At 38.0% G+C, this 15,016-nt stretch overlaps 2 protein-coding genes across 2 annotated transcripts in view; one reads left to right on the plus strand and one right to left on the minus strand.

Annotated features, from left to right (window-relative positions):
• Window positions 1-264: 264 nt before the first annotated feature.
• Window positions 265-4,381, minus strand: gfi1b (growth factor independent 1B transcription repressor). The gene is given in 8 exon segments (XM_056403746.1): window positions 265-838; window positions 1,329-1,494; window positions 2,490-2,627; window positions 2,731-2,921; window positions 2,924-2,956; window positions 3,065-3,244; window positions 3,665-3,765; window positions 4,189-4,381. Coding segments are annotated over 7 exon segments (981 nt in total). The 5' UTR covers window positions 3,759-3,765; window positions 4,189-4,381; the 3' UTR covers window positions 265-659.
• A 2,798-nt stretch (window positions 4,382-7,179) lies between these two features.
• Window positions 7,180-15,016, plus strand: part of tsc1b (TSC complex subunit 1b) — a 31,393-nt gene continuing 23,556 nt past the window's right edge. The window contains exon 1 of the mRNA XM_056403618.1: window positions 7,180-7,445. The gene's annotated coding sequence lies outside the window, so the exon portion shown is untranslated. The remainder of the gene's footprint in view (window positions 7,446-15,016) is intronic.

Below are 15,016 nucleotides of genomic sequence, written 5' to 3' on the forward strand. Positions count from 1 at the left end.
AAGAGATTTTCACCTGAGGCCACAGTCATGTAGTTATTGTACATCCTGCACCCACAGGAGACTGACTCAGTAAAACACACAGAAAGAGCCTGAAAGGGCCGAACAGCGAGAAAAAGTGTGTTTGCAGTGCTCATCGCGTTATCTTAGACAAACACCGCGCGTGTATTTTACCTTCTAGCTGTGAAGGATTGTATATTTTATTTCACTTTGCATTTCTTCATTGAGTTTTATTTAAAAAGACCAACCAAAGATTTTCCTTCTCACTTCACATTTTATTTTTCAAAGGAAAGCATTTATCAACTCACATACAGAATCAGGCTAATTTACATTGCTCAAGCATATTTTAAATTAAATATAAGAAATCAAAAATTACATCAGCAAATCTCCCATTCATCCACATATAAACACATCTTTGAAAGAAGACAACTTCCAATATATTAATTAAATACATTCTAATTAACTGCTCAATTTCTTTGTGACACAGATGACATTTTTCTTAAGTTAAATTGCCTTCAATCAGAATTTGATTTCACAGCTTTCTTATTCTTGTGCTTTTCTCTGTAAAGATATTCAGGTTACATTAACATCAGCTGGTCGTTTCAGAAACAGAAATTAATTGTACATGTGTAGAAAACACTTGCTACTGTTGAGTTTGGCTTTCACTTCATGCCATGCTGGCTCTCGTGGTGCCGGCGGAGATCCACCTTACGCTGGAAGCCCTTGGAACAAATGTCACATCCAAACGGTTTGAAGCCTGTGTGCTTCCTGCTGTGGGTGATCAGGTTGGAGCTTTGGCTGAATGCTTTACCACACACTTGGCATTTGTGCGGCTTTTCACCTATAAAATGTAAAAAAAATTAAAAAGTTAAAACAGTAAGAAATCTACACAGTCAAATCTTGGATCGTTCTCAAACGATATAACACAATGACTCTGTCATTCTGTAATTCTGGAAAGTCAGGTTTGTTTGCATTTAAAATGGTGCCAGGTATTTTTACCATAAAAAATAAATTTTTCACTAATATGAATGAGGGAAGAATAGTGCCATTGTTCAGATTTGTCAAACATTTATTGGCAACAAATGTGGACTGCATAGAGTTCCTTTCACAGAGCTCTGCACGCAGCAGGAAAACCAGATATGCAAATCGACAGGACATTTGTTTAAGTTTCTTTTTCTGATTTATCAGCAGTTATATTGCTCCTGGAAACAATTCCTGCATGCTGCACTTGGAAAGCAGATTATTACAGCAAGAGGAGACATGGACAGTTTTACTTTTTTACTAGTATCATAAATACATGTCTGTCAGACAATCCTCATGTTGTGACTTACCAGTGTGAATGTACGTGTGCTTCTTCATATCGGACTTCTGGTGGAACCTCTTGCCGCAGTACTGGCAGGGGTAAGGCCTGGTGTCCGAGTGGATGAGCAGGTGTGTGGAGAGGGTGGAGGAGCGCTTGAATGATTTCCCACACATCTTGCACTCGAAGCTTTTTTCCTGCTCAATGACAAAGAGCACAAAAAAAGTGTTAGATTGAGAGCAGGATGTCACAAATGCTGAGCTTCAAAGTTCATTCTTATCTTGGAAACAACAGTTGACAAAATAATCTCACTATAAGGTCCATTTACTGTAGTAGTACTGTAGTAGTTGTTTCTATCATAACATAAGATGAGAAACAGAATATCTACAATTCCTTCACAACTGGGCAAATTTCATGTGGAGGACGACCACGTGATATGATTGAGAGCCCCAGACAAACTACTAAATGGACCTTGTGGTGAGATTGTCATGTCAGTGTCATAAAAAATATTAAAAGTCAGTGAGTTGCTTTTATTCAGTTAAACACTGTAAAACCTCATCCTGGGATTTAGTGAAATCAACTAATCTTTTAATTAACTTTATGTAAATTAATAATCTATTAACTATTAACTATTAGTCAGAACTTCAATTCATTAGTTCCTGTGTCTCTAACTCTTCAAGTTCAAAAGTTTTAAACATACAATACTTTCCAGCATGTTATAAAGAGTAATTTGAAGCCAGATTTCTTCTTGGATTAGTTGCATGATTAGTACTGATCACTATTAATTAATTGTGATTTTAAAGGGGCATGTCACCACTTTTTTACACATCAAGATCGATTTGCTTATTGAAAGTGTGAGTAATACACAGTCTGCGAAAAACATTTTTATTATGTCTTCTGTCTGGAGGAGCTTTGGCACATCTGCGAAAATTACTCTGATGGTGTCACAGTGAGGGTCTAATGAAGAGTGGTGCATTATGGGAAGTGTAGGATCAAGCATTTTCGAAGCTTAATCAACACTTGGGGCTAAACGTCTGAATATCTCAGCGTCTGCCCCTTTAATTCTGATCATTCAGTTTTGTTTTGTTTTTAAACTCTCACAAGTCCTCCAAACTTTATTAAAGTGCAATAAATAGTTGGACTACACCTTTTAAAATGACGCATCTTATGATGTTTAGAGTCACTGATGTACCTGAGAGTGGACATTCATGTGTTGCTCCAGACTGACTGCGTGACCGAAGGTTTTTCTGCAGATGCTGCAGCCGAAAGGTCTCGTCCCACTGTGCGACCTCCTGACGTGAACCTCCAGTCCGTGGGGCGTTGAGAACACCTGAAAGAAGAGTTCGTCCATCAGTAAAGCCTGCTGACGAAGAGATATCACTCTAGAGATAGTTGTTGTATGTGCTGGCGTGAGGCCGACATGCGGCGCGTACCTTGTCGCAGGTGATACAGTGGTAGGTGTCAGAGGTGGGGGAGTAGTGTGTGCTGCAGTCCAGAGGCTGCTGAGGCTGTGGGCTGCGGCTGATGTGGCTGCCGTACAGAGAGCTGGCATGCTGCAGCACGGTGGGGCTGAAACTCATCTGACGGAGCTCGTAGGAGGAATGCATCGGCTCCCAGGCATATGCTTGTAGTAAGGAGGGAATTCTGCCATGTGAGGCTCTGAGGGTGCACATAAGCAAACACAGAACCATGTGTTACCTTTCTGATTTAAAGTTATGCTGTAGACGTAGCAGAAGAAGATGGGGGGTGAGTGCACTGGTCGCTCACCAGTTAGGAAGTATGGCTGTGTGGGAGCTGCAGGAGGTCTGGTCGGCTCTGGATGAACAGGTAAGGGACACGCAAGCTCTGTCTCCTCCTTTTTTAATGAACTGCGATCTGGATCGGGAAACTGCTTCTCTGACCGAGGCCTGTCTGAAGAGTCTGTGCTCTGAACCGCCGGTGGGACTTCTGCAAATCCACAACAAATAAAAAGTGTGATTGATTCAAGCAGAAGTCATGGCCCTGCGTGATTAGACAGCAAGTAAACACCCTATAATAACAAAACCCTGCAGTTCCTCCCAGAGGACATTTTGTTTAAAGACATTCTGTAGATATTCACAGCTAAACCTTGAAATTTACAACTAGAACCTGATGTATTAGTTAATAAATGGCAGATGCATGATTAATACATACACCTTTTTTTTCTTTTTTCTTTTTTTTCTTTTTTTAAATTTGCCTAAAAACTGACGTCCATGCAAATGTTTCAAACACAGCAAGCAGCTTTAAAATAGGTATGCAGGGAAATAAAAGCAGACAGCAGGAGCTGAATTGTCCTAAACATTGTATCCCTCATGTATTCAGATAAAATGATTGTTTTCGGAGTCTCACCTGTACATATCGGGGCCTTCGGCTCATCTTCATATGACCGGTGAACATTGAAGGACATGCATCGTTTGTTTTTCACCAGAAATGACCGGGGCATGTTGATTCTACACCAAACAAACACCAATAGGTTAACTCTTACAACTTATTTAGGAATTTAGAATAGATGTTAATAAATAAGTTTATCATGTCATATTTGTAAAAAACTAAACAAAACTGTCACTTTCCAACATGTTATTCTAACATCATCCGGATACCTCCGCAATATCCTTTCCGCCGAAATTACAGGTGCGTTACTCTCCTTTAATGCAGTCAATTATATTAGGATATCCATATGGAAAAGTAACTAACTGATTATCAGAAAATATGTTTTCTTTATATTTTAACAGGCTGGAAGACAAAAAAAACTACAATTAAAAACCACATTGTAGACATTTGCTCAGTTTGCATTACCCTGTTATTCATGAAAAACTAATAAAAGTTTCACTTTAGCCTGGTTTACTTTTATTTCACAGGCAGGCGCTACTCACCGTTAACTGAGCAAGTTCCCGTCGAAATAAAAGGCGTCGTAATTAAAAAAAAAAAATAAAGTAGTAATAATAACGTCCTTATTCTTTATATGGGAGACGGCTCATGTGTCGTTAAATCCTTTCCCAAAAGTCAGAAAAGCAAAGCAGTGTATAACCATCGCACTTGTTGCTGTCTCTTTTCTCCCCTCCCTGATTTTCAATCAGATAACTTTGCAGGGAATCTGAGTGTGGTTGCAACCAATGAAAAGGCCAACCTGCAGATGGAAATTTGCCTAGAAAAACACCGGGCCTGTGCTAACCCTGCAACAGTTACACAAAACACCTAGTGCTCCCAGAAACACATGTTGGGATTAAAGGCTAGATTTGAAGTTTTTTAAATGTTAATGCCTCAAACGAAAGACCATTTATTTGCATCCTACTGCATATTTCTGCATATTTGCAATGATCTTAGAAAGACATTTAATTTGAAAGCAAACATAGGTTTAGAAAAAGACACATGTTAACGTTAAAATGCAAAAAACAAGTAAAAATTTCAACCAAAAAAAAAAAAAAAAATCCAACAAACTATTCCCACCTAACAATGTTTGATTTACATGATTTACTCCAAGTAATGTGTGTATGACTTGTGTGCAGGATTTAAATGGCCAAAAGATCATATGAGAAGGCAGCACCTCCAAAGATACACACACCAAACCAGTCCTGGAAATTAACACTGTTGACTTTTGTCTGTGTTTATTAAAGCATTATCGATATTCTCTCATGACAGATTTCTTTACAGGATACTTGTAGGCTAATGTCACATATGCGATACCGAAGAGCAAGATAGACATTATAGGCTACGACAAAATGGACAGATAAAGATTTTTTGGAAAATAAAACAATAAAAAAATAAAAATAAAAATTATAAATGATCATGTCACCTTGCAGAGTCCAGTAAAAAAGGCAGCAAGTGGCAGAGCCGAGAAACACTTTGAGGAGAAGTGGATTCACATGAGGGAAGCAGTGCAAGTACGCCATCTTGTGGACACTTGAATAGGTTTCAGGGATTTAAAATTTGACGGATGTTGACAGAAGACTGAACCATTAGTATATAGGGTAATTATAACCTTTGTTAAAATAGTCATTTGTTCTACAAGAGACAAAATGTGTAATTCACTTAAAGGTGGAAAATGGATAATGACAGATGGAAAACTTTTACCATCAAAAGAAGAAAAGCTATCTGAATCAGTTTTGGAGTAATAAAAGGTTCAGTGACTATTTCTCCACACTTTTAAATTTAATAAGCCTTTATGTTACATATGTACTTTTTGTGCACATTGCCTTTAATAATGAAAATCATTCATGATAAATTGTTGCTTTCTTGTCAGATGGACAGGTTCACAATAAAGCTTCATGTGGAACCTTGCCCAGTTTCAATTTCAATTCTCAGTTCCATTATTTATGTTGCTTAACTTGCATATCAGAATTTAGAAACTGCAGGTTTTATATTACTCCTCTTTATTTACTTATAACACTATGCTATAATTTTTACTGCCCATAGGTAGCGCATGCTACTCCTGCAGGACTAGAGCTGCAGGTCTGAAACAGGGATATATAAACAGACACACACACACAGCCACTGGTGGAGTCAATATTGTCTGATATGAGGCTGCTTAAAGTGGTGAGGGCCTCTGAAACTACACTGGTAACCTTGTCTAGACCTGTTTGTTTATTATGTGGTTCTGTTTGTGATTCTATTTGTTCTTGTTCTATCTAATTTTTAGTGGCAAGTGTTGCTGTAAAAGAGCAGGATGCTTCGTTAACCTATTCTGTAGTTATACATTAAGGTTAAAAATAACTAATTAGATGTCCGTTTCAAACATTCACTTCACCCTATAAATGAATTGGCATTTTAACATGTTGGCATCATGTTTTTGCATTATGCATTTAGCAACATTTATTCTACTGCATAATGTACATCTCAACATATGCATTTGTGTTTATATCTGTATGCTCTTTGCTACCCTTTGCACTTCCTGGTTAGATGCTATACTGGTTTTAATTGCATTGGCACTTGTACCATGACAATCAAATTGAATCAAGCTAATCTCACCTAACGACTATAGAACTCTGCTGTCTAGTTTATGCTGTATGGCAGCACCCAGCTAACTTCAGTGTAATACTTTACACTATCTACTACGTAACTTTTGGCTCCTCTAACCTATTTTTCTCACGTGTTGCTGAATTTGTAAGTAAAAACTTCTAGGCTACTCAATTTTCATCCTGCCAGCAGATGACATGAACTAAATCTTAAATGCCAAGACAAAACAAACAAAAAAGTCACATATTGTCAGGCCAGCAGTTTGAATGAAATAATTTTGATAGAAAGAAGCTGCAGCTCTTTTGTTAGTAACAATGATGCCAGTCATATTCGTGTTATGTAATCTGAATGTAAAATAAACACATGTTCAGCTTTACAATTTATTGTAGGGAAACCCATTTCTGCCAGGAAAAGACAGCAGGGGTGGCTAAAATAAAAATCTTCATGGCAAGTAAAAATTCTGATAGTATGTCATATTTTTTGACATTTTATGTAAAATATACAGAGTCAAAATCATTACTTTTTAGGTCAAAATAGTAACTTATTATGTCATAATTTTAACATAAAAATTATTAAATATTATTTTAGTCAAAATTATTATTTAGTATTAGTATTTAAGTCAAACATTTGAATTACTATAAATCTGACTCAGAAAAAAACATTTTGGAGTCATTATGTGATAATTTTGAGTTAGCATCTCATCATATTAGCCTACCATGAATTTCTAATTTTGCTATTCCTAACTTTTGTTAAATGTATTTTTACCTGGCATTATGGGCTTCCATACACATATCTCAACTACCTGGTGAAAAAAAATTCTAATTTGCGCGTGCGCTCTTCACATGTGGGTCACGCGAAACCGCATTACACACACTTCATCCTTCCACCAATGGGGTGACTGGGAAAACAATCTTAGCTTTGCAGTAGGGCCAACAGAGCGAAGAATCTGGCGAGGCACAGATAGAAATTATACCTCTGAGTTATTAGATGTAATTTATCAAACTTATTTTAGATGTTTTGCGGGTAAATTAATCGCAAAAGTTGCAGTCGCGACTCACGGGGCGCTAACTTGTGGGATTAGTTTGCATGCAGCCCGACAGCGGAGGCTGACTGCGGTGGGATGGGCTGTGAGGTGTTCAAGATGGCGGCGCCCTGTGGAGTGCAGCTACTCTAACAGGTAAACAGGTCCGATTATTTACATCTAATGTGTTTTTCTTACAGCGAATCTCAACGCACATGACTTGTTTTACTATCCACGGGCTGTTCGGCTAGCTTCCCCGCCGTCTGAGCACGGCTGACAGGCAAGATGAATCCCTGACCGAGTGTGGGTCGCTGCTCCCAGCTAACGTTAGCTCTCGGCGTTGGGACTGACTTGTTTTCCGAAAGACCCGGTGATTGATTTAGTAGATGTTGATGCTTTAAACGCATCATCGTGAATGTATCTGCGTTTTCGGTGCATTTTGAGGCGGTGTTCGGTTCGGCAGAGAAAGGCTGCCGACATATTTTTATAATGGGATAAAGTAAACCCAACCCTGCCCATTGTTCTCTGCGAGTTGTTTACGACAGGCAGCAGCCAGTGGTCAGTCCCCATACAGCAGCAGCAGCCCTGCCGCTTTCCAGCCTCTCTCCTCAGCCTGTCCGGGCTCTGCACTGCCCTCGGTGTGCACCTCTCTACAACACAGTGCCATTAAGGCCTCTGTGTGTTGAAAATGCTTATTTGATGTCTCATTCTGCATCTCAGCATTAGGATGTGGTGCAGCTTTCTGCATCATGCTCATTTGCTTTTATCTACCAGCTGCATCAAACTTGAATTCAGTCAGACAGTTCATTTCCCGTTATCATGTCAGTCATTAGTACCTGTTATTAATATGTGTTTATTTGACATCATCACTCAGGCTCTGCTGCCATCTTCGAGACAAAATGGGTCACTAGTTTTAAAGTTTGACCTTCTCGACCCCTCTGTCACATTGTACTGGACTCACTGTTCCTGCGTCTGTTGTCTGTCTGTCTATGCTTTGCCTAATCTATCAAAAATACAAACTTCATGCTAACAGGGCTGTGTTCAGAATTAGGGACACCGAAAAGTAAAGTCTTACAAATCATTTGATTATATACAATGGTTTAAAATCATACTCTGTTAGGGCCATGGATCTTAAAATGATCCAAAGCCCTACCTGCTACGTAGAGCTTTGGAAACCGACCTGCTCTGTAGGGCTTTGGATCATTTTAAACTTTTGATACCTACAGTCTCTAATGTCTAATCAAAAACAGTCTTGCAAGAATTTGCCAAAATAAAACGTAGTCTAAAATAAGATGGCTGTCTCCTGATCTAAATTAAGGGGCCTGAGGTGGTAACGCAGCTCAAGCTGCCTGTCGTGGTTGAGCAAAGGATTCTGGGATATCCAGGGAATGTAAACTGGTTTCAGTTTACCACTTGCTCCCGAAGCTTGAATAAAATGTTCTCAAATAAGTCCAAAGATTGTAGTTAAAGAACGGACTGTGAATAAAATCTGTGAACAAATGATATCAGTGGCGACGTTACTCAAAGATACTTTGCTTTTGTGAACATCTGTGTCAAAACAGAATTATGACCCTGTTTTTACACCAGAATATGATTGGACAGTGACAGTCCAAACACAAATCAGAGTCCAATGAGAGAGCAGTTGGCTCCATTACCTTCATCTCCAGCAAAGGTTCTGAAAGGTGCACGATGGCGTGGGCTTTTACATGATTCAGGGGGGTTTCATTATATTTGTGATGCTGTTGAAAATAAAGATAATGTGCTGTGGGTTTATGCAAACCCACTGTCCACCTTGAAAACCTACTACACATTTCAGTACTTGCAGTGGAGATGAAGATAACGGCTGCTTTCTGATTGGACTCTGCTTTGTGATTAGGCCGTCGCTGTCCAATCAGATTCAGGTGTAAAAACAGAGTCGAAAGTCATACTTGTAACTTCAACTTCTTCTCTGTTGTTTTTACAAACCCTTTTCTACACATGTACAAACTTGAATTTCTCAGGCAGATTTATTTTACAGAGGTTGATTTACAACAACACACTTTGGAATTATTTGTGAACATCACTTTACAAACTCAAAATCTTATTGACCCTAATTTGAGCTCATAAAATGTCTTCATACTGCGTGCCTTTGTTTTCTAGCACTGAGAAATTTGAGATGAAACCCACTTGGCCCTCACTATTTTTTTTTTGTTTGTTTTTCTAGTGTTTGGGGGAAGTTTTTTTAATTCTGAAATGTGAGCCACAATTTTGTTCAATTACTCAATTTCTTAAATACTGATGCTGTCACTCAAAAAAAATGAAGCTTCCAGTTTATCATGTAAGCCTAATTAGATAAACATAAACCAAACCACACGACTGATGATTTTAGCTTGACAGATATTTAGATAAATACCAGAGACCGTCCTCTGTTTACTATGACATAATTCTTTTGCATAGCCCATCCCTACACTGCAGTTTCCCAACAAAACTGACCATGTTTAAATAATAATGCAATGTTTTCTGTTCCTGTTATTTATATACACTCATGTTTGAGATTTTAGGGCGTATTAGATTAACATTTAATTTAAGAATTGTTATAAAGTAAGTTAAAATTTGGCTCTTGTTTCTGAATTAAACTATTTATCTATATAAGTTGCACATGTGTAGGCTCATAACCATGTCATCGATTCATCTCTTATTATGTTGAATAATTGTTTTTGTCCCTTATCAAGCAACAATGCAAAACAGTCCCTTGTTCCAGCTTCTCAAGTTTGACAGTTGGCTGCTTTTCTTTGTTTTTATTCTCCACGCCGGTGACAGCTGTGTCTGGACCCATTATCATTGTCCATCCGTCCCATTCTCATTAATGCAGTCTCTCAGGAACGGCTTGAGGGAATTCCTTGAAATTTGGCACAAACGTTCACTTGGACTTGAGGATGAACTGATTAGATTTTGTTGGTTAAAGGTCAATTTTCTGGTATTGCCGGGAAAAGTCTTCACTACATATATTGTGATTCTGCACAGACATGGATGTAAGCTGTGACTTGACTGGTTGTTTTCGGAGGTTTACAACTGCAAGGCGGTATTTCTAGTTTATCATTGTAAATTGAATAAAGGTGCAACAAGTTAATTCATTGGTTGGTCGACAGAAAATTAATCACCCACTAATTTGATAATCGATTAATCATTTTCAAGAAAACAAAGCCAAACATTTTATGGTTCGAGTTTCTCAAAGCTGACAAATTCAAATTGAAGTAAATGAAATGCCTTTGGTTTTGTACTGTAGACCAGACAAAAGACTTTTAAAGAAGTTACCTTGGAGTGCAGGCAATTTTGACAGTTTTCAGTCTTTTCTGGTGTTTTATTGTCGGAAAGCTGAATTGATTAGAAAGAAAATATTGATTATCAAAAAAAAAAAAAGATATTGAAAATAATCATTAATTTCATTCCTAAAATGTAATATCTTTGGGTTTGAGACTGTTACTCGGACAAAAAACAAACAATGTGAATACGTTACTGAGCTCTGGCAAAATGTGATGAATATTAATCATGTTATAAACTAAACAAGTAATTGAGAAAAATAATAAACAGAGAAACTGATGATGAAAAAGATCTTGGTTGTTGCCCTAAAACGCTCCTTTTTTGATTAAAGCACTACAATATCTCTATTTCCTTTTTATATCCTGCAACAAGCCTCTCTGTCCAAACTGAACAGGCCAGTTAGGTCGATGGTAATAATTTCTTGAAATGGACTGAGCAGGCTGTTTGTCTCTTTTTTTTTTTTTTTTCTGAAACTGCTTTAAGATATTCACGCAGGAGAAAAGGAGCCTGTTGGTAACAGCTTGCACATAGCCAAATGTTATTTCCAGCGTGCACATGGAAGCGCTTGAGCTGCATAAAGCTTCTTTGTGTCCTCCTGAGCGTTTTCCCAAGCTGCCTGAGACCACACTGAGGGTGGCTCATGTTTGTGCCACTGACCTGTCCCTGCAAGAAGAAGAGTGTGAAAAACAGCCATGTTTGAATCCACCGTCCACACCCCGACTCCCAGAAACCCCGTGACTGAGCAGTCCATTGATAACAGGGAAGCAATCGCGTTGTGACGACTTTTGTGATTCAACACACAGGAACTTATTCAAGCTTTTATCGCCTTGTTTTGATTTGTTGTGAACAAGAGAAGCTGGAGGAGACTCATACTGCCATGTTTCTTCCCAAAGGGCAGCGTCTTTATCTGACATGAGATTTCATGAGAGGAAATAAGATAAATTACGCTGCATATTATCTTGTCTCACTTTCTAAATAAGCTCTTGTTATCTTGGTTTTCATAGCATGTGACTATGTGCTGAAAGAATGGATATTCTGCACCAATGAAATAGTTTATAGCCTGTGAACTTGTTAAAAAAAACCGAAAAGAATACACAACCAATTTCAACCATATTAGGATTCTAATCAGTCGAGTTGATTCGACGGCGAAAGTGTTGAAAGGAGATCTGGAAGACTGATGAGATCTCTGGTGCTGATTCATAACTCCTGTGAGGGAATAAGCTGCTGGGTCCACCGGTGCAGACGCCCTGACGATAATGACCTGCCCATCAGGATTATTTATGCCTGTTTTTCAGATGGAGATTTGCACGGCTCTCCTTTACTTTAATGACTGACTCAGCGTCTAGCCTAAATGTATCACAGACACCACTGATAGACTAATAACCTGAAATGATTAACACATAAGGCAAATTTGTGTATTTTTTAAAGCAAATTCTGGCTTTGGTTTTGACGGTTATTAAATATACCTTTTGAATTCAAATCCTCATTCAAAGCACTGGTGGTAAACAGGGAGGATTGAAATAAGTTGGCTTTAGCGAGGTCAGTTAAGGTGCAGGTCATGTATTGGGATCTGTCACACTGTCTTAATTACATCTCAGAGGTTTTCCGCCTAATTTGTTTGATTAATCCGTTCTAAGTCTGTTCTCTGAACTTGTCTTGATTTGTGCTTCATTGTGTAATTGTGGTCGTTCAGGTCTGTTTTTGTTTGTGAAGCTGTGTGTGGTTCTGTTTTAATACTCTCAACTCGTGAACTGAACAGTAGGACTGGTCAGTGATGAAATGTGTGTTTTAACAGCTAGTTCTGTCCCAGCTGCTTATGTGTTGAGTGTTTCACATATTGTGTGGTATTTACTGCGAGAAGTATCAATGTTGAGTTTGTGCTTTCCTGAGGAGGAACAATGCTTGAGACGTTTTGAGCTGTCACAGTGGGAAAAACACAGGGATAGATATTAACATTAACAATGGTTCCACACCTCTCCATTTAGCTGCTGCAGTTTCAGGGTCCTGGTGATGTTCCTGCTGGCGCACTGTCACACTGTCAGGGCTTAATGGGACACCTGAATAAAATGGAGCCATTGTTAGTGTTACTACTAGCACCTGTACTTTTCCAAAGTCCAAATGTCTCTGAATCCAATGAAAATCAAGCTCAATAAGTCTCACACAGACATAGAAAACCCTTGAAGTCTACATAGTATAAATATCTGACTATGAAATGAAACAACTGACAGCCAGTGAAATGGATGAAAAATTAGCTACGGTTGTTATTATTAAATTATTAGTTGATGGAGTAATATAACATCTTTAAATTTTTTTATATATCTCCAATGAATATTCGCACTTTCCCATGAAAAAACATTAAAAGAAAATTAAAATAATCTGTTTTTGGGAAAATATACAGCCCGAATATCTTAAGAAGTGAGGGTTTCAGTTCTGGAGCTACAGTACATTTAGAAAGATCTGTGGCACTCAGTTTTTATGAAGGACCAGTAACTTGTAGAATAGAAAAACTATATTAACACTACACAGAATCAAAGTTTGGTTGCAAGAAAGTTAAAACCAGCCACAATGTTGATTTTTGAAAATTAGAGTTTCTTTGTTTTTTATGTGATTTGATTGACTGTAAAAACTTTCAGCAACAACTATTGACATGAACACGTGTTGCAAATCAGAATTTTCTTGGATTTTCAGTACAAATTTCAAACCCAATCCTGTGATAAGAGAACAATAAGCAATTGTTGAGGCTTAGAATACACAAAGAATTACAGAAAATTATGAAATTTAGGTTGTACATATTATATTATTTTCTAGGTTTATCTTTTTTTAAATTTTAAGTATTTGATATAGGCATTTTTCAGTCCTTTTTGTACTGTCCAATTTGCTGATGTAACACTGCAAATTTCCCCACGGTGGGACTAATAAAGTACTTATTCCTAATAAAGGATCTATTTTATCTCAGCTCAGAGGCCCAAACTTCAAAAACTCATAAGTAAACAAGTATTTGGAGTAGAGCTATAGGATTTCGCAGGTCTTATGTATTTAATAGAAGTTTTCACCTGAATCCTTTTTCAAGAAAATCCATGACATGAACTGGAACTGGTTCTGGGTGAGTTGGAATGAAATGACCCTATACTCTATGGAATTACCCTGTTCCCAAAATTAACTTCAGTAAGACAAAGTAATCTTTGCTCTGTCTACTCAGCTTTCAACTGCATCCCACAGTCTTCATTAGCTATAAGTTGGCTTAGTTGCTGAGTTGAGCAAAATTTAGCCTTTCGCAATCTTTCCGCATGTTATACCAAAAATTCCTTAATTCTATAATAGATTATCTTGTTTTGTGACTTGGCAGTGCAACAAGCTGTAACAACAACACTGATGTGTTATCATCTTATAAAATTGCTATGGCAAGCATGTTAGCAAACAGGTTTTTCGAGCGTTTTTGCTGAGAACAGCTGCCTGATGCGGCTGAAAACTAAGCTGATGAGAGTGAATAAATAAAGTAGAGAGTAGAAAGTAATAAAGTTCAGGGTCATAAAACCAAAACAATGAGTTAAAAGACTCTAAAACACTTTGTAGAGCTGGGTTCATCACTACAATATACAACATGCCCCATTTTAATCCATAGTTAATATAAAACTATTGATTAGAGCGGCTTAAAAAGAACTCTTGTTTTATAATGATTATTAATTTAGGTATGTCTGTTCAGTTAGCAAGCAAGTGAGGACAGCTCACACCTGTTAGCTATCTTTGCCTCTTGTGCCAGTTAGTCCCATTATGGCCAACACACACCTTACCATTATCGTTTTCATAATGTTTGTTTAATCTTTATTAATCCAGCAAAGTTCCACCAGGAAGCTGCCCAGTACAGCCTCAGCAGTTTGGTGTTAAGGCCTTTGCATAAGGGCTCCTCAGCGGTGGTAATGTGGCTGGGATAAATGCTGCTCTTTCACTTTTCCCACTCACATTTATCCTGTCACAACCCTAACAAAACATGACCTCACTAAGATGTAACCTTGTTGTCAGTTCATGAAAACAGCCCCAGGCCTTTATGTGGTTCCTCATCAGGAAGTCACCATCAGGGTCTCTTTTAAATAAATGGGTAAAATGCCACAAAAAATGTGTAAGTACTCAAACCAGAGATGGAATTGCAGAGAGAGTGAAATGGAAATCATCAGTGGCTTTAAAATTGAATTGGACTAAGACTGAAGCTTATTTGCTATTGTTATACAGAATTCAGTAAAACTGTAAAATCTGTAGCAAAAACACTGTATCTTTTTATATGTAGTCAAACTATAAATTGCAGAGAAATCTAGACACAGTGTTGGTGATAATACAGTATATGTAGTTGTCTAATGTGATGACCTCATGGGAGCCGGAGCAGCCATCGTCTGAAAGGATGACGTCTCTAAACCATCATGTCATCTCAAAGT

This window comes from Seriola aureovittata, chromosome 18 (assembly GCF_021018895.1).
Source record: "Seriola aureovittata isolate HTS-2021-v1 ecotype China chromosome 18, ASM2101889v1, whole genome shotgun sequence".
Taxonomy (NCBI): Eukaryota; Metazoa; Chordata; class Actinopteri; order Carangiformes; family Carangidae; genus Seriola; species Seriola aureovittata.